Source organism: Oncorhynchus mykiss, chromosome 27 (genome assembly GCF_013265735.2).
Source record: "Oncorhynchus mykiss isolate Arlee chromosome 27, USDA_OmykA_1.1, whole genome shotgun sequence".
NCBI classification, from domain to species: Eukaryota; Metazoa; Chordata; class Actinopteri; order Salmoniformes; family Salmonidae; genus Oncorhynchus; species Oncorhynchus mykiss.
The window spans coordinates 48,634,020-48,661,238 of NC_048591.1; the positions used below are offsets into that span (position 1 = coordinate 48,634,020).

The window sequence follows — 27,219 nt, forward strand, 5'->3', positions numbered from 1 at the left end:
CAAATATGCTAAAGTATATATATTTTTTGTAAATATATATTTTGTATGATTATCATTCCTAATCATTAGAGAGCCGTTTAATATTCGATGTTTTTATTGTGGTCTCTGTAAAAACACGGGTAACCTTTTTTTGATAGAACTTCTTGCGGGGTGCCAGAGGGCATGGGAGAAGCAACTCCCGCACAGCCCGCAGCAGGAGGGTTCGTACCAATGTTAGGTCTTGGTATGGTGGGCTCTATGCCAGGCGGGGGGGTTGCGGGGCCGCTCGCGACCTCCCGGGGCTCTGCGGTCCCGCAGCTTCACAGCGCCATTGTGGAACGGTTACGCGCGCGGATAGAACTGTGTCGAAGGCATCACTCCACCTGTGAGAACCGGTACCAGCGAGGCCAGGCCGAGAACTCTGACCGGGAACACGAGAGTACTCTTCACCTGCTGAACATTGTGCATCAGGGACCCGGGAATAGGAAAACCAAGGGGAACCGGGCTTCGAACCAACAACCTCCAGACTACAGCAGAGTTAATGGAGAACAGAAATGCCAGAGCTCCTCAGCGGGAGACCAGAAGATCTCAACACGAATAGCAGTAAGTGATGATGAATATGTCTCTTGAGGGAATTTGGATTGTCACTTTATTTGTAAATTGTACAAGAGGTCCAACCTAAATTATATTTCCACTTCATCCTAACCCCTCCCAAAGACACACAAACATATAGAGGTTGGATTGGGTGCTGCCACACTTGGGCGCCTGTACAGCAGTTGTTGCTCACGGGCAATGGCATCTAGGATTTGATACCAGCAACCCTCTGGTAAGCCAGCTCACTTCCTGCCAGATCCCATCACAAGGGATTCAAACTGGCAACCTTCCGGTTGCTGGCTAGCCTCTAACTGCTAGGCTACGTTACCTTCCGGTCGCTGGCTACGTTACCTTCCGACCTGCAGTCTGTACCCCTAAAAACAATCCTAACTACAGTCTACACCCCTAACTACAGTCTACACCCCTAACTACAGTCTACATTCCTAACTACATCCATAACTACAGTCTACACCCCTAACTACAGTCTACACCCCTAACTACAGTCTACATTTCTAACTACACCCCTAACTACAGTCTACACCCCTAACTACAGTCTACCCTCCTAACTACAGTCTACACCCCTAAGTACAGTCTACACCCCTAAGTACAGTCTACACCCCTAAGTACAGTCTACACCCCTAAGTACAGTCTACACCCCTAAGTACAGTCTACACCCCTAAGTACAGTATACACCCCTAACTACAGTCTACACACCTAACTACAGTCTACATACCTAACTACAGTCTACATACCTAACTACAGTCTACACCACTAACTACAGTCTACATTTTTAACGACAGTCTACATTCTTAACGACAGTCTACATTCCTAACTACGGTCTACATTCCTAACTACGGTCTACATTCCTAACTACGGTCTACAATCCTAACTACGGTCTACATTCCTAACGACGGTCTACATTCCTAACTACAGTCTACACCCCTAACTACAGTCTACATTCCTAAGTACACCCATAACTACAGTCTACATTCTTAACGACAGTTTACATTCTTAACGACAGTCTACATTCCTAACGGCGGTCGACATTCCTAACGACGGTCGACATTCCTAACTACAGTCTACACCCCTAACGACACCCCCTAACTACAGTCTACACCCCTAACTACACCCTACACCCCTAACTACACCCTACACCCCTAACTACAGCCCTAACTACAGCCCTAACTACAGTCTACACCCCTAACTACACCCCTAACTACAGTCTACACTCCTAACTACAGTCTACACTCCTAACTACAGTCTACACCCCTAACTACAGTCTACACCCCTAACTACAGTCTACACCCCTAACTACAGTCTACACCCCTAACTACAGTCTACACCCCTAACAGTCTACACCCCTAACTACAGTCTACACCCCTAACTACAGTCTACACCCCTAACTACAGTCTACACCCCTAACAACAGTCTACACCCCTAACTACAGTCTACACCCCTAACTACAGTCTACACCCCTAACTACAGTCTACACCCCTAACTACAGTCTACATTCCTAACTACACCCCTAACTACAGTCTACACCCCTAACTACAGTCTACACCCCTAACAGTCTACACCCCTAACTACAGTCTACACCCCTAACTACAGTCTACACCCCTAACTACAGTCTACACCCCTAACAACAGTCTACACCCCTAACAACAGTCTACACCCCTAACTACAGTCTACACCCCTAACTACAGTCTACACCCCTAACTACAGTCTACATTCCTAACTACACCCGACACCCCTAACTACAGTCTACACCCCTAACAACAGTCTACATACCTAACTACAGTCTACATTCCTAACTACACCCCTAAGTACAGTCTACACCCCTAAGTACAGTCTACATTCCTAACTACAGTCTACACCCCTAACTACACCCTACACCCCTAACTACAGCCCTAACTACAGCCCTAACTACAGTCTACACCCCAACTACACCCCTAACTACAGTCTACAGCCCTAACTACAGCCCTAACTACAGCCCTAACTACAGTCTACACCCCAACTACACCCCTAACTACAGTCTACAGCCCTAACTACAGCCCTAACTACAGCCCTAACTACATCCCTAACTACAGTCTACAGCCCTAACTACAGCCCTAACTACAGCCCTAACTACAGCCCTAACTACAGCCCTAACTACAGCCCTAACTACAGCCCTAACTACAGCCCTAACTACAGCCCTAACTACACCCCTAACTACAGTCTACAGCCCTAACTACAGCCCTAACTACACCCCTAACTACAGTCTACATTTCTAACTAATGTTGCTGACAGTTAAAAAGTAGCTAAGTTAATCTTACTTTGGACGATGCGTTTAGTAAGGACAGTCATGAAAATTGCACTTGACAGTCAGTGCTAGAAAGGGAAAGGAGTCAGGATGGCATGAACCAACATTACTTACTTTTGACTAGAGTGGTTCTGTGTGAATCTGATTTTGTCTGCATTGTTTTGTATTGCTAGGTATTTCTGTACTGTTGGAGCTAGAAACACAAGCGTTAGGTATTACTGTACTGTTGGAGCTAGAAACACAAGCATTATGTATTACTGTACTGTTGGAGCTAGAAACACAAGCATTAGGTATTACTGTACTGTTGGAGCTAGAAACACAAGCATTAGGTATTACTGCACTGTTGGAGCTAGAAACACAAGCATTAGGTATTACTGTACTGTTGGAGCTAGAAACACAAGCATTAGGTATTTCTGTACTGTTGGAGCTAGAAACACAAGCATTAGGTATTACTGTACTGTTGGAGCTAGAAACACAAGCATTAGGTATTACTGTACTGTTGGAGCTAGAAACACAAGATTTAGGTATTACTGCACTGTTGGAGCTAGAAACACAAGCATTAGGTATTACTGTACTGTTGGAGCTAGAAACACAAGCATTAGGTATTACTGCACTGTTGGAGCTAGAAACACAAGCATTAGGTATTACTGCACTGTTGGAGCTAGAAACACAAGCATTATGTATTACTGTACTGTTGGAGCTAGAAACACAAGCATTAGGTATTACTGTACTGTTGGAGCTAGAAACACAAGCATTAGGTATTACTGCACTGTTGGAGCTAGAAACACAAGCATTAGGTATTACTGTACTGTTGGAGCTAGAAACACAAGCATTAGGTATTACTGCACTGTTGGAGCTAGAAACACAAGCATTAGGTATTACTGCACTGTTGGAGCTAGAAACACAAGCATTATGTATTACTGTACTGTTGGAGCTAGAAACACAAGCATTAGGTATTACTGTACTGTTGGAGCTAGAAACACAAGCATTAGGTATTACTGTACTGTTGGAGCTAGAAACACAAGCATTAGGTATTACTGCACTGTTGGAGCTAGAAACACAAGCATTAGGTATTACTGTACTGTTGGAGCTAGAAACACAAGCATTAGGTATTACTGTACTGTTGGAGCTAGAAACACAAGCATTAGGTATTACTGTACTGTTGGAGCTAGAAACACAAGCATTAGGTATTACTGTACTGTTGGAGCTAGAAACACAAGCATTAGGTATTACTGCACTGTTGGAGCTAGAAACACAAGCATTAGGTATTACTGTACTGTTGGAGCTAGAAACACAAGCATTAGGTATTACTGTACTGTTGGAGCTAGAAACACAAGCATTAGGTATTACTGTACTGTTGGAGCTAGAAACACAAGCATTAGGTATTACTGCACTGTTGGAGCTAGAAACACAAGCATTAGGTATTACTGTACTGTTGGAGCTAGAAACACAAGCATTAGGTATTACTGCACTGTTGGAGCTAGAAACACAAGCATTAGGTATTACTGTACTGTTGGATATCTACCTCTAATACCTTATTATTATCTATCCTGATGCCTAGTCATTTTACCCTGCCTTCATGTACATATCTACCTCAAATACCTTATTATTATTTATCCTGATGCCTAGTCACTTTACCCTGTCTTCAAATACTTTATACCTCTGCACATTGATCTGGTACTGGTACTTCCTGTATATAGCTCCACATTGATCTGGTACTTCCTGTATATAGCTCCACATTGATCTGGTACTGGTACTCCCTGTATATAGCTCCACATTGATCTGGTACTGGTACTCCCTGTATATAGCTCCACATTGATCTGGTACTCCCTGTATATAGCTCCACATTGATCTGGTACTGGTACTCCCTGTATATAGCTCCACATTGATCTGGTACTTCCTGTATATAGCTCCACATTGATCTGGTACTCCCTGTATATAGCTCCACATTGATCTGGTACTGGTACTCCCTGTATATAGCTCCACATTGATCTGGTACTGATACTCCCTGTATATAGCTCCACATTGATCTGGTACTGGTACTCCCTGTATATAGCTCCACATTGATCTGGTACTGATACTTCCTGTATATAGCTCCACATTGATCTGGTACTGTTACTTCCTGTCTATAGCTCCACATTGATCTGGTACTGATACTTCCTGTATATAGCTCCACATTGATCTGGTACTGATACTTCCTGTATATAGCTCCACATTGATCTGGTACTGATACTTCCTGTATATAGCTCCACATTGATCTGGTACTGATACTTCCTGTATATAGCTCCACATTGATCTGGTACTGGTACTCCCTGTATATAGCTCCACATTGATCTGGTACTCCCTGTATATAGCTCCACATTGATCTGGTACTGATACTTCCTGTATATAGCTCCACATTGATCTGGTACTGGTACTCCCTGTATATAGCTCCACATTGATCTGGTACTTCCTGTATATAGCTCCATATTGATCTGGTACTGGTACTCCATGTATATAGCTCTACATTGATCTGGTACTCCCTGTATATAGCTCCACATTGATCTGGTACTCCCTGTATATAGGTCCACATTGATCTTGTACTGGTACTTCCTGTATATATCTCCACATTGATCTGGTACTTCCTGTATATAGCGCCACATTGATCTGGTACTCCCTGTATATAGCTCCACATTGATCTGGTACTCCCTGTATATAGCTCCACATTGTTCTGGTACACCCTGTATATAGCGCCACATTGATCTGGTACTGGTACTTCCTGTATATAGCTCCACATTGATCTGGTACTGGTACTTCCTGTATATAGCTCCACATTGATCTGGTACTGGTACTTCCTATATTTAGCTCCACATTGGATCTGGTACTTCCTGTATATATCTCCATATTGATCTGGTACTGCCTCTATATAGCTCCACATTTATCTGGTACTCCCTGTATATAGCTCCACATTGATCTGGTACTCCCTGTATATAGCTCCACATTGATCTGGTACTGGTACTTCCTGTATATAGCTCCACATTGATCTGGTACTTCCTGTATATAGCTCCACATTGATCTGGTACTCCCTGTATATAGCTCCACATTGATCTGGTACTGATACTTCCTGTATATAGCTCCACATTGATCTGGTACTGGTACTCCCTGTATATAGCTCCACATTGATCTGGTACTGATACTCCCTGTATATAGCTCCACATTGATCTGGTACTCCCTGTATATATCTCCACATTGATCTGGTACTGGTACTCCCTGTATATAGCTCCACATTGATCTGGTACTCCCTGTATATAGCTCCACATTGATCTGGTACTGGTACTTCCTGTATATAGCTCCACATTGATCTGGTACTTCCTGTATATAGCTCCACATTGATCTGGTACTCCCTGTATATAGCTCCACATTGATCTGGTACTGATACTTCCTGTATATAGCTCCACATTGATCTGGTACTGGTACTCCCTGTATATAGCTCCACATTGATCTGGTACTGATACTCCCTGTATATAGCTCCACATTGATCTGGTACTCCCTGTATATAGCTCCACATTGATCTGGTACTTCCTGTATATAGCTCCACATTGATCTGGTACTCCCTGTATATAGCTCCACATTGATCTGGTACTGGTACTTCCTGTATATATCTCCACATTGATCTGGTACTTCCTGTATATAGCGCAACATTGATCTGGTACTCCCTGTATATAGCTCCACATTGATCTGGTACTGATACTTCCTGTATATAGCTCCACATTGATCTGGTACTGGTACTCCCTGTATATAGCTCCACATTGATCTGGTACTGATACTCCCTGTATATAGCTCCACATTGATCTGGTACTCCCTGTATATAGCTCCACATTGATCTGGTACACCCTGTATATAGCTCCACATTGATCTGGTACTGGTACTTCCTGTATATAGCTCCACATTGATCTGGTACTGGTACTTCCTGTATATAGCTCCACATTGATCTGGTACTGGTACTTCCTGTATTTAGCTCCACATTGGATCTGGTACTTCCTGTATATATCTCCACATTGATCTGGTACTGCCTCTATATAGCTCCACATTGATCTGGTACTCCCTGTATATAGGTCCACATTGATCTGGTACTTCCTGTATATAGCTCCACATTGATCTGGTACTGGTACTTCATGTATATAGCTCCACATTGATCTGGTACTTCCTGTATATAGCTCCACATTGATCTGGTACTCCCTGTATATAGCTCCACATTGATCTGTTACTTCCTGTATATAGCTCCACATTGATCTGGTACTGGTACTTCCTGTATATAGCTCCACATTGATCTGGTACTGGTACTTCCTGTATATAGCTCCACATTGATCTGGTACTGGTACTTCCTGTATTTAGCGCCACATTGGATCTGGTACTTCCTGTATATAGCTCCACATTGATCTGGTACTGGTACTTCCTGTATTTAGCGCCACATTGGATCTGGTACTTCCTCTATATAGCTCCACATTGATCTGGTACTGGTACTCCCTGTATATAGTTCCACATTGATCTGGTACTTCCTGTATATAGCTCCACATTGATCTGGTACTTCCTGTATATAGCTCCCCATTGATCTGGTACTGGTACTTCCTGTATATAGCTCCACATTGATCTGGTGCTCCCTGTATATAGCTCCACATTGATCTGGTACTTCCTGTATATAGCTCCACATTGATCTGGTACTTCCTGTATATAGCTCCACATTGATCTGGTACTTCCTGTATATAGCTCCACATTGATCTGGTACTTCCTGTATATAGCTCCACATTGATCTGGTACTTCCTGTATATAGCTCCACATTGATCTGGTACTCCCTGTATATAGCTCCACATTGATCTGGTACTTCCTGTATATAGCTCCACATTGATCTGGTACTTCCTGTATATAGCTCCACATTGATCTGGTACTGGTACTCCCTGTATATAGCTCCACATTGATCTGGTACTCCCTGTATATAGCTCCACATTGATCTGGTACTCCCTGAATATAGCTCCACATTGATCTGGTACTCCCTGTATATAGCTCCACATTGATCTGGTACTTCCTGTATATAGCTCCACATTGATCTGGTACTTCCTGTATATAGCTCCACATTGATCTGGTACTTCCTGTATATAGCTCCACATTGATCTGGTACTTCCTGTATATAGCTCTACATTGATCTGGTACTTCCTGTATATAGCTCTACATTGATCTGGTACTGGTACTCCCTGTATATAGCTCCACATTGATCTGGTACTGGTACTTCCTGTATATAGCTCCACATTGATCTGGTACTTCCTGTATATAGCTCCACATTGATCTGGTACTTCCTGTATATAGCTCCACATTGATCTGCTACTTCCTGTATATAGCTCCACATTGATCTGGTACTGGTACTTCCTGTATATAGCTCCACATTGATCTGGTACTGGTACTTCCTGTATATAGCTCCACATTGATCTGGTACTTCCTGTATATAGCTCCACATTGATCTGGTACTTCCTGTATATAGCTCCACATTGGTCTGGTACTGGTACTCCCTGTATATAGCTCCACATTGATCTGGTACTTCCTGTATATAGCTCTACATTGATCTGGTACTTCCTGTATATAGCTCTACATTGATCTGGTACTTCCTGTATATAGCTCCACATTGATCTGGTACTTCCTGTATATAGCTCCACATTGATCTGGTACTTCCTGTATATAGCTCCACATTGATCTGGTACTTCCTGTATATAGCTCCACATTGATCTGGTACTGTGTGAGCGTGTGCTGATTTTACCCGTTTCCTGTGCTGTATGAGGCATCTATGGTAAGGGGCACACTGCAAGGGCAACAGCCAAGCTGAGACGGGAGATTTTTCTGGTTGTTTTTGTCTTATTAGCCCCTGGGGAGTTGGACATGCAGGCTAGAGGCTATGAAACTGTTCCCAAGGAATGTTTCAATATCATGTCATAATGGGAGAGATGAGACTATATTTGCAAGAGTTTACAGATGCCTCCCCCCTCTCTCTCTCTCTCTCCCCCACCCCCCCTCTCTCTCTCTCTCTCCCCCCCTCTCCTCTCTCTCTCTCTCTCCTCCCTGGTTCATATGGTTCATGGAAACAGACATTATTTAGCCTAATTTAGGGTAGCTTCCCATAAATCATTAATGACACTACATTAGGTTAAATACAGTGCTGGCATTCAATGCTTTGTTATTTTTAGTTCAGTAATGTAGATTTTATAGATATGGTATCAGTCAGTAATCTAGGTCGATTTTATAGAGATGCAGTTGACTGCCTGTTGACTGCCTGTTGACTGCATGGTTACTGCCTGTTGACTGCCTGTTGACTGCCCGTTGACTGCATGGTTACTGCCCGTTGACTGCCTGTTGACTGCCTGTTGACTGCGTGGTTACTGCCTGTTGACTGCCTGTTGACTGCATGGTTACTGCCTGTTGACTGCCTGTTGACTGCCCGTTGACTGCATGGTTACTGCCCGTTGACTGCCTGTTGACTGCCTGTTGACTGCGTGGTTACTGCCTGTTGACTGCCCGTTGACTGCTGGTTACTGCCCGTTGACTGCCCGTTGACTGCCCGTTGACTGCCTGTTGACTGCCCGTTGACTGCCCGTTGACTGCGTGGTTACTGCCCGTTGACTGCGTGGTTACTGCCTGTTGACTGCCTGTTGACTGTGTGGTTACTGCCCGTTGACTGCCCGTTGACTGCGTGGTTACTGCCCGTTGACTGCCCGTTGACTGCGTGGTTACTGCCCGTTGACTACGTGGTTAATGCCTGTTGACTGCCTGTTGACTGTGTGGTTACTGCCTGTTGACTGCCCGTTGACTGCTGGTTACTACCTGTTGACTGCCCGTTGACTGCCCATTGACTGCCCGTTGACTGCCCGTTGACTGCCTGTTGACTGCCCGTTGACTGCGTGGTTACTGCCCGTTGACTGCGTGGTTAATGCCTGTTGACTGCCTGTTGACTGTGTGGTTACTGCCTGTTGACTGCCTGTTGACTGCCTGTTGACTGCCCATTGACTGCCCGTTGACTGCGTGGTTACTGCCCGTTGACTGCGTGGTTACTGCCCGTTGACTGCCCGTTGACTGCCTGTTGACTGCCCGTTGACTGCCCGTTGACTGCGTGGTTACTGCCCGTTGACTGCGTGGTTACTGCCTGTTGACTGCCTGTTGACTGTGTGGTTACTGCCCGTTGACTGCCCGTTGACTGCGTGGTTACTGCCCGTTGACTGCCCGTTGACTGCGTGGTTACTGCCCGTTGACTACGTGGTTAATGCCTGTTGACTGCCTGTTGACTGTGTGGTTACTGCCTGTTGACTGCCCGTTGACTGCTGGTTACTGCCTGTTGACTGCCCGTTGACTGCCCATTGACTGCCCGTTGACTGCCCGTTGACTGCCTGTTGACTGCCCGTTGACTGCGTGGTTACTGCCCGTTGACTGCGTGGTTAATGCCTGTTGACTGCCTGTTGACTGTGTGGTTACTGCCTGTTGACTGCCTGTTGACTGCCTGTTGACTGCCCATTGACTGCCCGTTGACTGCGTGGTTACTGCCCGTTGACTGCGTGGTTACTGCCCGTTGACTGCCCGTTGACTGCCCGTTGACTGCGTGGTTACTGCCCGTTGACTGCGTGGTGACTGCACGTTGACTGCGTTGTTACTGCCTGTTGACTGCCCGTTGACTGCGTGGTTAATGCCTGTTGACTGCCTGTTGACTGTGTGGTTACTGCCTGTTGACTGCCCGTTGACTGCTGGTTACTGCCTGTTGACTGCCCGTTGACTGCCCGTTGACTGCGTGGTTACTGCCCGTTGACTGCGTGGTGACTGCCTGTTGACTGCGTTGTTACTGCCTGTTGACTGCCCGTTGACTGCGTGGTTACTGCCTGTTGACTGCGTGGTTACTGCCCGTTGACTGCCCGTTGAATGCATGGTTACTGCCCGTTGACTGCCTGTTGACTGCGTGGTTACTGCCTGTTGACTGCCCGTTGACTGCGTGGTTAATGCCTGTTGACTGCCTGTTGACTGTGTGGTTACTGCCTGTTGACTGCCCGTTGACTGCTGGTTACTGCCTGTTGACTGCCCGTTGACTGCGTGTTGACTGCCCGTCGACTGCCTGTTGACTGCGTGGTTACTGCCTGTTGACTGCCCGTTGACTGCGTGGTTAATGCCTGTTGACTGCCTGTTGACTGTGTGGTTACTGCCTGTTGACTGCCTGTTGACTGCCTGTTGACTGCCCATTGACTGCCCGTTGACTGCGTGGTTACTGCCCGTTGACTGCGTGGTTACTGCCTGTTGACTGCCCGTTGACTGCGTGGTTACTGCCTGTTGACTGCCCGTTGACTGCCTGTTGACTGCGTGGTTACTGCCTGTTGACTGCGTGGTTACTGCCTGTTGACTGCGTGGTTACTGCCTGTTGACTGCGTGGTTACTGCCCGTTGACCTCGTGGTGACTGCCCGTTGACTGCGTTGTTACTGCCTGTTGACTGCCCGTTGACTGCGTGGTTACTGCCTGTTGACTGCGTGGTTACTGCCCGTTGACTGCCCGTTGAATGCCCGTTGACTGCGTGGTTACTGCCTGTTGACTGCCCGTTGACTGCCTGTTTACTGCGTGGTTACTGCCCGTTGACTGCCCGTTGACTGGGTGGTTACTGCCCGTTGACTGCCCGTTGACTGGGTGGTTACTGCCCGTTGACTGCCTGTTGACTGCGTGGTTACTGCCTGTTGACTGCCCGTTGACTGCGTGGTTACTGCCCGTTGACTGCCTTCCAAACGGGTCCCTATAAAGAGTTCACTGATGTTGATCATAGCCCTGCTTCACAACCCTATGGGTTCTGGTCTAAAGTAGTGCACTACATAGGGAATAGGGTGCACTGGTCTAAAGTAGTGCACTACATAGGGAATGTGTGCTCTGGTCTAAAGTAGTGCACTAGGGAATAGGGTGCCCTGGTCTAAAGTAGTGCACTACATAGAGAATAGGGTGCCCTGGTCTAAAGTAGTGCACTACATAGGGAATAGTGTGTCCTGGTCTAAGTAGTGCACTACATAGGGAATAGGCTGCCCTGGTCCAAAGTAGTGTACTACATAGGGAATTGGGTGCCCTGGTCTAAAGTAGTGCACTACATAGGGAATAGGGTGCCCTGGTCTAAAGTAGTGCACTATATAGGGAATAGAATGCCATTTGGGACATAACTAACCCTAACCCTAACCAAGATGCGCCTGCAGGTTGATTTCTCCAACAGTGGTGTCTTTCTGAGGCACCCCCTACACACACACTCTACACACACACACACTCTACACACACACACACTCTACACACACACACGCCTCTAGGGGCAGGCTGAGTCTTTGAAGACAGAGAGCTTCTGTTGAAACCAACCAGCTGATCAGTTCTGTCTCATCCCTGTAGACCGTCTCTCATCCTAGTACTGTAGTCCTCCCAGGATAACGCAGTAGAGGTACTATACGCCCTCCCAAGATAATGCAGTAGAAGTTCAGTGTGTCCTCCCAGGATAATGCAGTAGAAGTCACGTGTGTCCTCACAGGATAATGCAGTAGAAGTACTGTAGTCCTCCCGGGATAATGCAGTAGAAGTAGTGTAGTCCTCCTGGGATAATGCAGTAGAAGTACGGTACGTCCTCCCAGGATAATGCAGTAGAAGTTCAGTGTGTCCTCCCAGGATAATGCAGTAGAAGTTCAGTGTGTCCTCCCAGGATAATGCAGTAGAAGTCACGTGTGTCCTCACAGGATAATGCAGTAGAAGTACTGTAGTCCTCCCGGGATAATGCAGTAGAAGTAGTGTAGTCCTCCCGGGATAATGCAGTAGAAGTACGGTACGTCCTCCCAGGATAATGCAGCCCTGCTAGAAGTATTGCAGCCCTCCCGTGATAATGCAGTAGATGTATTGTAGTCCTCCCGGGATAATGCAGTAGAAGTACGGTCCGTCCTCCCGGGATAATGCAGACCTGCCATTCCATATGGAATAGAGGAATACAGGCAGCCCTGCTATTCCATGTGGACTAGAGGAATAGAGGCAGCCCTGCTATTCCATGTGGACCAGAGGAACACAGGCAGCCCTGCTATTCCATATGGAATAGAGGAACACAGGCAGCCCTGCTATTCCATATGGAATAGAGGAATACAGGCAGCCCTGCTATTCCATATGGACTAGAGAAATACAGTTTTTTTGTTTCAGCCCCAAGGCATCTCCGCTTACAGGCCCTCTATTAGACCCGAAGCTATACAGTCAGTGTGTTTACTGTGTGTTTCCTATAGAGGAACTGCCTGGCTGTTTTCAACTCAAACTGCAAACAAAAACAGAGACATTTTTATCCCACCTCATCCTGACTGGGTGGGTAAACTATTGATGCTTCAAGGCCAGACCTGGGAGACAACCTTCCATTCCAAAGGGAACCCTTTTCTAGTGCACTATACAGGGATTCGGGTGTCGTTTGGGACGAAGATTTAATCTTTTTGGAGAGCCACAACTATAGCTGTGTTATATTTCCACAGGTTATGTCTGTTTCAGGACCCTGTCTTTCAAATATAATTTATAAAATTCGAAATAACTTCACAGATCTTCATTGTAAAGGGTTTAAACACTGTTTCCCATGCTTGTTGAACCATAAACAATTAATGAACATGCACCTATGGAACGGTCATTAAGACACTAACAGCTTACAGACGGTAGGCAATTAAGGTCACAGTTATGAAAACTTAGGACACTAAAGAGGCCTTTCTACTGACTCTGAAAAACACCAAAAGAACGATGCCCAGGGTCCCTGCTCATCTGCGTAAATGTGCCTTAGGCATGCTGCAAGGAGGCATGAGGACTGTAGATGTGGCCTGGGCAATAAATTGCAATGTCCGTACTGTGAGACGCCTAAGACAGGGCTACAGGGAGACAGGATGGACAGCTGATCGTCCTCGCAGTGGCAGACCACGTGTAACAACACCTGCACAGGATTGGTACACCCGAACATCACACCTGCGGGACAGGTACAGGATGGCAACAACTGCCCGAGTTACACCAGGAACACACAATCCCTCCATCAGTGCTCAGACTGTCCACAATAGGCTGAGAGAGGCTGGACTGAGGGCTTGTAGGCCTGTTGTAAGGCAGGTCCTCACCAGACATCACCGGCAACAACGTCGCCTATGGGCACAAACCCACCGTCGCTGGACCAGACAGGACTGGCAAAAAATGCTCTTCACTGACAAGCCGCGGTTTTGTCTCACCAGGGGTGATGGTCGGATTTGTGTTTATCGTTGAAGGAATGAGCGTTACACCGAGGCCTGTACTCTGGAGAAGGATCGATTTGGAGGTGGAGGGTCCGTCATGGTCTGGGTCGGTGTGTCACAGCATCATCAGACTGAGTTTGTTGTCATTTCAGGCAATCTCAACACTGTGCGTTACAGGGAAGACGTCCTCCTCCCTCATGTGGTACCCTTCCTGCAGGCTCATCCTGACATGACCCTCCAGCATGACAATGCCACCAGCCATACTGCTCGTTCTGTGCGTGATTTCCTGCAGGAATGTCAGTGCCCTGCCATGGCCAGTGAAGAGCCCGGATCTCAGGGTGAGGGCTAGGGCCATTCCCCCCCAGAAATGTCCGGGAACTTGCAGGTTCCTTGGTGGAAGAGTGGGGTAACATCTCACAGCAAGAACTGGCAAATCTGGTGCAAATCTCCCCCCCCCCCCCCCCCCCCACCTTTGTTCAGGGACACATTATTCCATTTCTGTTAGTCACATGTCTGTGGAACTTGTTCAGTTTACGTCTCAGTTATTGACTCTTATGTTCATACAATTATATACACATGTTAAATAAGTTTGCTGAAAATAAACTCTGTTAACAGTGAGGGGACAGTGATAGGACAGTGATAGGACAGTGAGGGGACAGTGAGAGGACAGTGAGGGGACAGTGAGAGTTTATATATTTATCTCACCTACCTAAACAATGAGATACAGGAGTTTGCCTACAATAGACTGTCTGGATCTCAGCTACATTTTACTGGGACACAGCTGTTCCCTCTTCTTCATCTGGCTGAAGGGACACAGCTGTTCCCTCTTTTTCATCTGGCTGAAGGGACACAGCTGTTCCCTCTTCTTCATTTGGCTGAAGGGACACAGCTGTTCCCTCTTCTTCATCTGGCTGAAGGGACACAGCTGTTCCCTCTTCTTCATCTGGCTGAAGGGACACAGCTATTCCCTCTTCTTCATCTGGCTGAAGGGACACAGCTGTTCCCTCTTCTTCATCTGGCTGAAGGGACACAGCTGTTCCCTCTTCTTCATCTGGCTGAAGGGACACAGCTGTTCCCTTTATAGTGTTCCAAATGGAACCTTATTCTCTATATAGTGTCCCAGATGGAACCCTATTCTCTATATAGTATCCCAGATGGAACCCTATTCTCTATATAGTGTCCCAGATGGAACCCTTATCTCAGTTCACTGGTTACGATGGCAACACCCATCCGTAGCACGCGCTCCAGCAGGTGTATCTCACTGATCATCCCTAAAGCCAACACCTCATTTGGCCGCCTTTCGTTCCAGTTCTCTGCTGCCTGTGACTGGAACGAATTGCAAAAATCGCTGAAGTTGGAGACTTTTATCTCCCTCACCAACTTCAAACATCTGCTATCTGAGCAGCTAACCGATCGCTGCAGCTGTACATAGTCTATTGGTAAATAGCCCACCCATTTTCACCTACCTCATCCCCATACTGTTTTTATTTATTTATTTTTTCTGCTCTTTTGCACACCAATATCTCTACCTGTACATGACCATCTGATCATTTATCACTCCAGTGTTAATCTGCATAATTGTAATTATTCGCCTACCTTCTCATGCCTTTTTGCACACAATGTATATATAGACTCCCCTTTTTTCTACTGTGTTATTGACTTGTTAATTGTTTACTCCATGTGTAACTCTGTGTTGTCTGTTCACACTGCTATGCCTTATCTTGGCCAGGTCGCAGTTGCAAATGAGAACTTGTTCTCAACTAGCCTACCTGGTTAAATAAAGGTGAAATAAAAATAAAAAAAAGTGTCCCAGATGGAACCCTATTCTCTATATAGTGTCCCAGATGGAACCCTATTCTCTATATAGTGTCCCAGATGGAACCCTATTCTCTATATAGTGCATTACTTTTTACCAGACCCCTATGGGCCCTCGCCAAAAATAGTGCACTTTAAATGGATTTGGGTGCCATTTGAGACAGAGACAGCATATGAGTAAACATGTCTTTGGAGTGGGTTGTCTGGAATCTATCCATTCATTCACGCCTGATGTGACTTCTTCTGCTTAGAGAGGCTCTGAGGTCTGAGAGGGAGAGAGAGGGAGAGAGGGGGAGAGGGAGAGGGGGGGAGAGAGAGGTAGAGAGAGAGAGGTAGAGAGAGAGAGAGAGAGAGAGAGAGAGCTGTGTGAGTGTCTTTGTTGATCTCATCTGAAATTAGACCCTTGTGGGAACCTGCATGTTCACAGAGGGTAGAGAGGGCCCCTATGGTAAATTTGAACCTATACCCTATTGGAGTGGTAAATATGAACCACGATGTGAGAAACTATACCCCACGGGAGTGGTAAATATGAAACCATGAAATTAGAAAATATGCCTTTTTAGAGTTGTTTACAAAAATACACACAACCTCTGAAGGAGACATGAATGATTCAGATGTTGTGGCTGTTTGTTTGGGGAAATTTCACTTTCTGTCCCTTTTTCACTTTTATGTTTCTCCCGATGGCTTCGACAGCTGTGAAAGTAGTGACAGTTAAATGCCAGATCTGTATGTGGCCCAGCCATAACTCTTCTCATAGGCTACACTTATCTATCAGCCAATCATCTAACAATAGTCATCGAAATTGTTAAAAGTTTATAATAAAGTAATTCTAATAAATGCAACAGTTGGAAAATGAAGATACTCCAAAACGTTCAGAATTTTTATAATCGATCATATATTGACTGAATCATATAAAACATTTTACTGGCACGGACAAGTAATGAATGGTCCTAACACACCAAGACTGTTGTTATAGAGGACACAACAACGCCTTTTCAGCCTCAGGAGACTGAAAAGATTTGGCATGGATCCCCAGATCCTCAAAAAGTTCTACAGCTGCACCATCGAGAGCATCCTGACCGGTTGCATCCCCGCCTGGTATGGCAACTGCTCGGCATCTGACCGTAAGACGCTACAGAGGGTAGAGCGTACGGCCCAGTACATCACAGGTGCCAAGGTTCCTGCCATCCAGGACCTCTATACCAGGCGGTGTCAGAGGAAGGCCCATAAAATGACCACACGTCAAGCCATAAGACTGCTGAACAATTAATCAAAAGGCCACTCGAACTATTAACCTAGACCAACCACTAATCACCTGCACTGTCTAGACCAACCACTAATCACCTGCACTGTCTAGACCAACCACCTGCACTGTCTAGACCAACCACCTGCACTGTCTAGACCAACCACTAATCACCTGCACTGTCTAGACCAACCACCTGCACTGTCTAGACCAACCACTAATCACCTGCACTGTCTAGACCAACCACCTGCACTGTCTAGACCAATCACCTGCTCTGTCTAGACCAACCACCTGCACTGTCTAGACCAACCACCTGCACTGTCTAGACCAATCACCTGCTCTGTCTAGACCAACCACCTGCTCTGTCTAGACCAACCACCTGCTCTGTCTAGACCAACCACCTGCTCTGTCTAGACCAACCACTAATCACCTGCTCTGTCTAGACCAACCACCTGCTCTGTCTAGACCAACCACCTGCATTGTCTAGACCAACCACTAATCACCTGCACTGTCTAGACCAATCACCTGCACTGTCTAGACCAACCACCTGCTCTGTCTAGACCAACCACCTGCTCTGTCTAGACCAACCACCTGCACTGTCTAGACCAACCACCTGCTCTGTCTAGACCAACCACCTGCTCTGTCTAGACCAACCACCTGCACTGTCTAGACCAACCACCTGCTCTGTCTAGACCAACCACCTGCACTGTCTAGACCAACCACCTGCATTGTCTAGACCAACCACTAATCACCTGCTCTGTCTAGACCAACCACCTGCTCTGTCTAGACCAACCACCTGCTCTGTCTAGACCAACCACCTGCATTGTCTAGACCAACCACTAATCACCTGCACTGTCTAGACCAACCACCTGCTCTGTCTAGACCAACCACCTGCATTGTCTAGACCAACCACTAATCACCTGCTCTGTCTAGACCAATCACCTGCTCTGTCTAGACCAACCACCTGCTCTGTCTAGACCAACCACCTGCATTGTCTAGACCAACCACTAATCACCTGCACTGTCTAGACCAACCACCTGCTCTGTCTAGACCAACCACCTGCTCTGTCTAGACCAACCACCTGCTCTGTCTAGACCAACCACCTGCTCTGTCTAGACCAACCACTAATCACCTGCACTGTCTAGACCAACCACCTGCTCTGTCTAGACCAACCACCTGCACTGTCTAGACCAACCACCTGCACTGTCTAGACCAACCACCTGCTCTGTCTAGACCAACCACCTGCACTGTCTAGACCAACCACCTGCATTGTCTAGACCAACCACCAATCACCTGCACTGTCTAGACCAACCACCTGCACTGTCTAGACCAACCACCTGCTCTGTCTAGACCAACCACCTGCACTGTCTAGACCAACCACCTGCACTGTCTAGACCAACCACCTGCTCTGTCTAGACCAACCACCTGCACTGTCTAGACCAACCACCTGCTCTGTCTAGACCAACCACCTGCACTGTCCAGACCAACCACCAATCACCTGCACTTTCTATAGTGCTTCATTAATGACTGTTGTCACATTCTGTTGCATAATTCAACAAGTGTATCAATAGCATGATACTGATTAATAACCAACAGCTTGGCTCTAGATTATATACATACATACTTTACATTGTTAATCACGTCAGACATAATATCACCATCATCCAAGTGTTCAATTTCAGAACCTAATTCCCTGTATTAAATTCAAACTTTTTTTTCTCCAAATTCCACAGCAAATGAACCTATGAGCCCATGTCAGCCATTACCAGGGTGTGTTCGACAGGTCATTACAAAACATTTCCACAGTCGCAACATTAACAGGACAAAACAACAGGCACAAACTAGAGCATGAAAGAGTCACTGTAAAATGAAAGCAATCCTTCCATAGGTTTAGGGGGGTTTGAACTCAAAACACAGAATATGCCATATGACAGATCTTGAAGTGGGGGTGGGGGGCATGCTTGTGTGTGGGGATGGGGGCTGGTCCTCTATCCCCTGGTCCCCTGGTCCTCTGTCCCCAGGTCCTCTGTCCCCAGGTCCCCTGGTCTTCTGTCCCCAGGTCCCCTGGTCCTCTGTCCCCAGGTTCTCTGTCCGCAGGTCCCCTGGTCCTCTGTCCCCAGGTCCCCTGGTCCTCTGTCCCCAGGTCCCCTGGTCCCCTGGTCCTCTGTCCCCAGGTCCTCTGTCCTCAGGTCCCCTGGTCCTCTATCCCCAGGTCCCCTGGTTCTCTGTCCCCAGGTCCTCTGTCCCCAGGTCCCCTGGTCTTCTGTCCCCAGGTCCCCTGGTCCTCTGTCCCCAGGTTCTCTGTCTGCAGGTCCCCTGGTCCTCTGTCCCCAGGTCCCCTGGTCCTCTGTCCCCAGGTCCCCAGGTCCCCTGGTCCCCTGTCCCCATGTCCTCTGTCCCCAGGTCCTCTGTCCCCAGGTCCCCTGGTCCTCTGTCCCCTGGTCCTCTGTCCCCAGGTCCTCTGTCCTCAGGTCCCCTGGTCCTCTATCCCCAGGTCCCCTGGTCCTCTGTCCCAAGGTCCTCTGTCCCCAGGTCCTCTGTCCCCAGGTCCCCTGTCCCCAGGTCCCCTGGTCCCCTGTCCCCTCTCCCGAGGTCCCCTTGTCTTCTGTCCCCTGGTCCTCGGTCCCCTGTCCCCTGGTCCTCTGTCCCCAGGTCCTCTGTCCTCAGGTCCCCTGGTCCTCTATCCCCAGGTCCCCTGGTCCTCTGTCCCCAGGTCCTCTGTCCCCAGGTCCCCTGGTCTTCTGTCCCCAGGTCCCCTGGTCCTCTGTCCCCAGGTTCTCTGTCCGCAGGTCCCCTGGTCCTCTGGTCCCTGGTCCTCTGTCCCCAGGTCCTCTGTCATCAGGTCCCCTGGTCCTCTATCCCCAGGTCCCCTGGTCCTCTGTCCCCTGTCCCCTGGTCCTCTGTCCCCAGGTCCTCTGTCCTACAGGTCCCCTGGTCCTCTGTCCCCAGGTCCCCTGGTCCTGTGTCCCCACGTCCCCTGGTCCTGTGTCCCCTGGTCCTCTGTCCCCAGGTCCACTGGTCCTCTGTCCCCTGGTCCTCTGGCCCCAGGTCCTCTGGCCCCAGGTCCCCTGGTCCTCTGTCCCCAGGTCCCCTGGTCTTCTGTCCCCTGGTCCTCTGTCCTCAGGTCCCCTGGTCCTCTATCCCCAGGTCCCCTGGTCATCTGTCCCCAGGTCCTCTGTCCCCAGGTCCCCTGTCCCCAGGTCCTCTGGTCCTCAGGTCCCCTCGTCCTCTGTCCCCAGGTCCCCTGTCCCCAGGTCCTCTGTCCCCAGGTCCCCTGTCCCCAGGTCCTCTGTCCCCAGGTCCTCTGTCCCCAGGTCCCCTGGTCTTCTGTCCCCAGGTCCCCTGGTCCTTTGTCCCCAGGTCCCCTGGTCCTCTGTCCCCAGGTCCCCTGGTCCTCTGTCCCCCAGGTCCTCGGTCCCCTGTCCCCCAGGTCCTCTGTCCCCCAGGTCCTCTGTCCCCCAGGTCCTCTGTCCCCCAGGTCCCCAGTTCCCCAGGTCCTTTGTCCCACTGGTCCTCTGTCCCCAGGTCCCTGGTCTTCTGTCCCCTGGTCCTCTGTCCCCAGGTCGCCTGGTCCCCAGGTCCTCTGTCCCCCTGGTCCTCTGTCCCCAGGTCCCCTGGTCCTCTGTCCCCCTTGTCCCCTGGTCCTCTGTCCCCCTGGTCCCCAGGTCCTCTGTCCCCAGGTCCCCTGTCCCCAGGTCCCCTGTCCCCTGGTCCTCTGTCCCCAGGTCCCCTGGTCCTCTGTCCCCAGGTCCCCTGTCCCCCAGGTCCTCTGTCCCCAGGTCCTCTGTCCCCCAGGTCCTCTGTCCCCTGGTCCTCTGGCCCCAGGTCCTCTGTCCCCAAGTCCCCTGTCCCCCAGGTCCTCTGTCCCCAGGTCCCCTGTCCCCCAGGTCCTCTGTCCCCAGGTCCTCTGTCTCCCAGGTCCTCTGTCCCCCAGGTCCTCTGTCCCCCAGGTCCCCAGGTCCTCTGTCCCCCTGGTCCCCAGGTCCTCTGTCCCCCTGGTCCCCAGGTCCTCTGTCCCCTGGTCCTCTGGTCCTCTGTCCTCTGGTCCTCTGTCCCCAGGTCCCCTGGTCCTCTGTCCCCAGGTCCCCTGGTCCTCTGTCCCCCTTGTCCCCTGGTCCTCCTTTCCCCCTGGTCCCCAGGTCCTCTGTCCCCTGGTCCCCTGGTCCTCTGTCCCCAGGTCCTCTGTCCCCAGGTCCCCTGTCCCCCAGGTCCTCTGTCCCCAGGTCCTCTGTCCCCCAGGTCCTCTGTACCCTGGTCACTGGCCCCAGGTCCCCTGGTCCTCTGTCCCCAGGTCCCCTGGTCCTCTGTCCCCAGGTCCCCTGTCCCCAGGTCCCCTGTCCCCCAGGTCCTCTGTCCCCAGGTCCCCTGTCCCCCAGGTCCTCTGTTCCCCAGGTCCTCTGTCCCCCTGGTCCCCAGGTCCTCTGTCCCCCAGGTCCTCTGTCCCCAGGTCCTCTGTCCCCAGGTCCTCTGTCCCACCAGGTCCTCTGTCCTCTGGTCCTCTGTCCCCAGGTCCTCTGGTCCTCTGTCCCCAGGTCCCCTGGTCCTCTGTCCCCCTGGTCCCCAGGTCCTCTGTCCCCCTGGTCCTCTGTCCCCCTGGTCCTCTGGTCCTCTGTCCCCTGGTCCTCTGTCCCCCTGGTCCCCAGGTCCTCTGTCCCCCTGGTCCTCTGTCCCCCTGGTCCTCTGGTCCTCTGTCCCCTGGTCCTCTGTCCCCTGGTCCTCTGTCCCCAGGTCCCCAGGTCCTCTGTCCCCCTGGTCCTCTGTCCCTTGGTCCCCTGGTCCTCTGACCCCCTGGTCCTCTGGTCCTCTGTCCCCTGGTCCTCTGTCCCCTGGTCCTCTGTCCCCTGGTCCTCTGTCCCCAGGTCCCCTGGTCCTCTGTCCTCTGTCTCCTGTTCCCCTGGTCCTCTGTCCCTTGGTCCCCTGGTCCTCTGGTCCTCTGTCCCCTGGTCCTCTGTCCCCTGTCCTCTGTCCCCTGGTCCTCTGTCCCCTGGTCTTCTGTCCCCTGGTCCTCTGTCCCCAGGTCCCCTGGTCCCCTGTCCTCTGGTCCTCTGTCTCCTGGTCCTCTGGTCCTCTGTCCCCAGGTCCCCTGGTCCTCTGGCCCCCTGGTCCCCTGGTCCCCTGGTCCTCTGGCCCCAGGTCCTCTGTTCCTCTGTCCCCAGGTCCTCTGGCCCCCTGGTCCCCTGGTCCTCTGTCCCCTGGTCCTCTGTCCCCAGGTCCCCTGGTCCCCTGTCCTCTGGTCCTCTGTCTCCTGGTCCTCTGGTCCTCTGTCCCCAGGTCCCCTGGTCCTCTGGCCCCAGGTCCTCTGTTCCTCTGTCCCCAGGTCCTCTGGCCCCCTGGTCCCCTGGTCCTCTGGCCCCCTGGTCCCCTGTTCCTCTGGTCCTCTGTCCCCTGGTCCCCAGGTCCTTTTTCATGCTGAAGCAGCTTCTATTAGTTGGACACTTGAAACAGCCTTTAAGCAGCCTCTAAACAGCCTGTAAACAGCATTTAAGCAGCCTTTAAGCAGCCTTTAAGCAGTCTTTAAACAGCCTTTAAACAGCCTTTAAGCAGCCTGTAAACAGCCTTTAAACAGCCTTTAAGCAGCCTTTAAACAGCCTGTAAACAGCCTTTAAACTGCCTGTAAACAGCCTGTAAACAGCCTTTAAACAGCCTTTAAACTGCCTGTAAACAGCCTGTAAACAGCCTTTAAACAGCCTGTAAACAACAGCCTTTAAACAGCCTGTAAACTGCCTGTAAACAGCCTGTAAACAGCCTTTAAACAGCCTTTAAACAGCCTGTAAACAGCCTTTAAACAGCCTGTAAACAGCCTTTAAACAGCCCTACTCCCCCAGATCATTACCCTGGAAATGAGAAAGTAGGCTCCTAATGTCACTGACTCACCCCTGGGTGGAATGTAGGGTCGAACTTGGGGGCGAAGGGGCTGTGGGATGGGGAGGCCTGGAAAATTTTTTTAGGGGGGGGCTGGAGGGGTCGAGTAGGGGGGTAGTGGCAAGGGCTGGAGGGGTTGAGTAGGGGGGTAGTGGCAAAGGCTGGAGGGGTCGAGTAGGGGGGTAGTGGCAAGGGCTGGAGGGGTCGAGTAGGGGGGTAGTGGCAAGGGCTGGAGGGAGGCAGGTTCTGGTTGGTGAGCTTAGAGGCTGGGGTTGGTGTGAAGGTTGTGGAAACAAGGATAGGCAGGATCGGTCTGTGGTTGGCTCAGGGTCGTTCTGTGGTGGGCTCAGGATCGGTCTGTGGTTGTCTCTGGTTCGGTTTGTGGTTGGCTCAGGTTCGGTCTGTGGTCGGCTCAGGTTCGGTCTGTGGTTGGCTCAGGATCGGCCTGTGGTCGGCTCAGGATCGGCCTGTGGTCGGCTCAGGATCGGCCTGTGGTCGCCTCAGGGTCAGTCTGTGGTCGCCTCAGGATCGCACTGTGGTCGGCTCAGCATCAGTCTGTGGTCGGCTCAGGATCAGTCTGTGGTCGCCTCAGGGTCAGTCTGTGGTCGGCTCAGGATCAGTCTGTGGTCGGCTCAGGATCAGTCTGTGGTCGCCTCAGGGTCAGTCTGTGGTCGGCTCAGGATCAGTCTGTGGTCAGCTCAGGATCGGTCTGTGGTCGCCTCAGGGTCGGTCTGTGGTCGCCTCAGGGTCTGTCTGTGGTCGGCTCAGGATCGGACTGTGGTCGCCTCAGGGTCAGTCTGTGGTCGCCTCAGGATCGCACTGTGGTCGGCTCAGGATCAGTCTGTGGTCGGCTCAGGATCAGTCTGTGGTCGCCTCAGGGTCAGTCTGTGGTCGGCTCAGGATCAGTCTGTGGTCAGCTCAGGATCGGTCTGTGGTCGCCTCAGGGTCGGTCTGTGGTCGCCTCAGGGTCTGTCTGTGGTCGGCTCAGGATCGGACTGTGGTCGGCTCAGGATCGGTCTGTGGTCGGCTCAGGATCGGGCCAGTGGTCGGCTCAGGATCGGGCCAGTGGTCGGCTCAGGATCGGGCTGTGGTCGGCTCAGGATCGGACTGTGGTCGGCTCAGGATCGGGCTGTGGTCGGCTCAGGATCGGGCTGTGGTCGGCTCAGGATCGGGCTGTGGTCGGCTCAGGGTCGGGCTGTGGTCGGCTCAGGGTCGGGCTGTGGTCGGCTCAGGATCGGTCTGTGGTTGGCTCAGGATCGGGCTGTGGTTGGCTCAGGGTCGGGCTGTGGATGAGAGGGGGAGGTGTAGAAATCTTATGTCCAACTCAAGTTCGAGTGGTTCATATATAATGTAATGAAGAAATGACAACTTTGGTCTCGGATTTTTATATGGCCAATCCAACATGGGAGATGGGGGTGGGGTGCAGGGTTGGGCTCAGAGGGCTTCTGAAGGCAGGGTTGGGTTTGAAAGCACCACTGGGTTGGATGGCTGGGGGAGATCTGAGCGCTACCGCGCGCACGCGGGGGCTGGTGGGGGAGAGAGAGAGAGCTTTGGGGGAAGGGGTCAAGGGTTGGGCTGCTGAGAGAGAGAGATTGAGGGTTTTTCTCTGGCTAGATCAGAGTTCAGGCTTGTTTACATTACAGTCAGGATAGTTCTCAGAGTCTGTCCGGCGGGCTAAGCTCACTGTGTTCCCAGGCTCCCTGCCTTCTGAGCCCACTACACAGCACTACACTGTAAAGAAACACTCCCCCTCTCTCTCCCCCCTGTCTATCCCGCTCTCCCTCTCTCCACCACCCTCTCCACCATCTTTCCCACCCTCTCTCTCCCTCCCACTCTCTCTCCCTCTCTCCCTCTCTCTCTCCCCTCTCTCTCCCTCTCGCCCTCTCTTTTCCTTCTTCTCTCTCTCTCCTCTCTCTCTCTCCCTCTCCCTCTCTCCCTCTCTTTCCCACCCTCTCTCTCTCCCTTCCACTCTCTCCCCTCTCCCTCTCTTTTCCTTATTTTCTGTCTTCCCTCCCTCTCTCTCCCTCTTCAACTTTTTTCCTTATTTTCTCTCTACCTCTCCTCCTCTCCCCTTCTCTCCCTCCTCCTCTCCCCCTATCTCCCTCTCCTCCTCTCCCTCTCCTCCTCTCCCCCTCTCTCCCTCTCTCTCTCCCCCTCTTCCTCTCCCCCTCTCTCCCTCTCTCTCTCCCCCTCTCTCCCTCCTCCTCTCCCCCTCTCTCCCTCTTCTCTTCTTCCCCTCTCTTCTGGGTTCTAAGTCAGAGTTGCATTGTAATTCTGTTATTTTCCTTGCTACAGGGACCCCGAGGAAAATAAACAATGCGAAACGCCAAAGTATCCGTTTCATTGGAACAGACACAGATTCATACATGGCTATATTCAGCTTGCAACTCACTCTTTACTGTAGGCCTGGCCTCCATATTGGTTGAGGATGAAGTGCTTGACTTTGGGAGGGTTGAATTCAGCTAAAACATGCGTTAACTAGCTATCCTCTGTACTCAATAGTCCTCCTGCCATTTTATTTAGAAGCAGTTGAATGTGCAAAGTCCTAGTTGAAGATCTCGTCTGTCTGTCACTTCCTGTCTATCTGCCTGTCTGCTCATCTGTCTCTCGGTCTACCTGTCTGTCTGTCTGTCTGTCTGTCTGTCTGTTTGCCTGTCTGTCTGTCTGTCTGTCTGTTTGCCTGTCTACCTGTGTCTCTCGGTCTGCCTGTCTGTCTCTCGGTCTGCCTGTCTATCTCGGTCTGCCTGTCTCGGTCTGCCTGTCTCGGTCTGTCTGTTTGCCTGTCTGCCTGTCTAGACAAGTCCCTGCGACCGTGTCTGGCTTTAAACAGACAACAACGGTCTCGTCCTTAATATCAACATAATGTCTGCGTCTCACATGGCTCTCTAGTGTTGTGAAAAACTATATGCCCCCTTTTCTGATTAGTGCTATATGCCCCCTTTTCTGATTAGCGCTATATGCCCCCTTTTCTGATTAGCGCTATATGCCCCCTTTTCTGATTAGCGCTATATGCCCCCTTTTCTGATTAGCGCTATATGCCCCCTTTTCTGATTAGTGCTATATGCCCCCTTTTCTGATTAGTGCTATATGCCCCCTTTTCTGATTAGTGCTATATGCCCCCTTTTCTGATTAGTGCTATATGCCCCCTTTTCTGATTAGTGCTATATGCCCCCTTTTCTGATTAGCGCTATATGCCCCCTTTTCTGATTAGTGCTATATGCCCCCTTTTCTGATTAGTGCTATATGCCCCCTTTTCTGATTAGCGCTATATGCCCCCTTTTCTGATTAGTGCTATATGCCCCCTTTTCTGATTAGTGCTATATGCCCCCTTTTCTGATTAGCGCTATATGCCCCCTTTTCTGATTAGTGCTATATGCCCCCTTTTCTGATTAGTGCTATATGCCCCCTTTTCTGATTAGTGCTATATGCCCCCTTTTCTGATTAGCGCTATATGCCCCCTTTTCTGATTAGTGCTATATGCCCCCTTTTCTGATTAGTGCTATATGCCCCCTTTTCTGATTAGTGCTATATGCCCCCTTTTCTGATTAGTGCTATATGCCCCCTTTTCTGATTAGCGCTATATGCCCCCTTTTCTGATTAGTGCTATATGCCCCCTTTTCTGATTAGTGCTATATGCCCCCTTTTCTGATTAGTGCTATATGCCCCCTTTTCTGATTAGTGCTATATGCCCCCTTTTCTGATTAGCGCTATATGCCCCCTTTTCTGATTAGTGCTATATGCCCCCTTTTCTGATTAGTGCTATATGCCCCCTTTTCTGATTAGTGCTATATGCCCCCTTTTCTGATTAGCGCTATATGCCCCCTTTTCTGATTAGTGCTATATGCCCCCTTTTCTGATTAGTGCTATATGCCCCCTTTTCTGATTAGTGCTATATGCCCCCTTTTCTGATTAGTGCTATATGCCCCCTTTTCTGATTAGTGCTATATGCCCCCTTTTCTGATTAGCGCTATATGCCCCCTTTTCTGATTAGCGCTATATGCCCCCTTTTCTGATTAGCGCTATATGCCCCCTTTTCTGATTAGCGCTATATGCCCCCTTTTCTGATTAGCGCTATATGCCCCCTTTTCTGATTAGTGCTATATGCCCCCTTTTCTGATTAGCGCTATATGCCCCCTTTTCTGATTAGCGCTATATGCCCCCTTTTCTGATTAGTGCTATATGCCCC

General features: G+C 50.0%; 1 protein-coding gene across 2 annotated transcripts in view; it reads left to right on the plus strand.

Annotated features, from left to right (window-relative positions):
- The window catches only part of zmp:0000001236 (mastermind-like protein 2), a 141,310-nt gene that overhangs the window by 648 nt on the left and 113,443 nt on the right, over nt 1-27,219 (plus strand). For both annotated transcript variants that reach the window (XM_036964717.1, XM_036964718.1), the window contains exon 2: nt 138-582. In XM_036964717.1, the coding sequence (XP_036820612.1) occupies nt 163-582 (420 nt within the window). In that variant the 5' untranslated portion in view covers nt 138-162. The remainder of the gene's footprint in view (nt 1-137; nt 583-27,219) is intronic.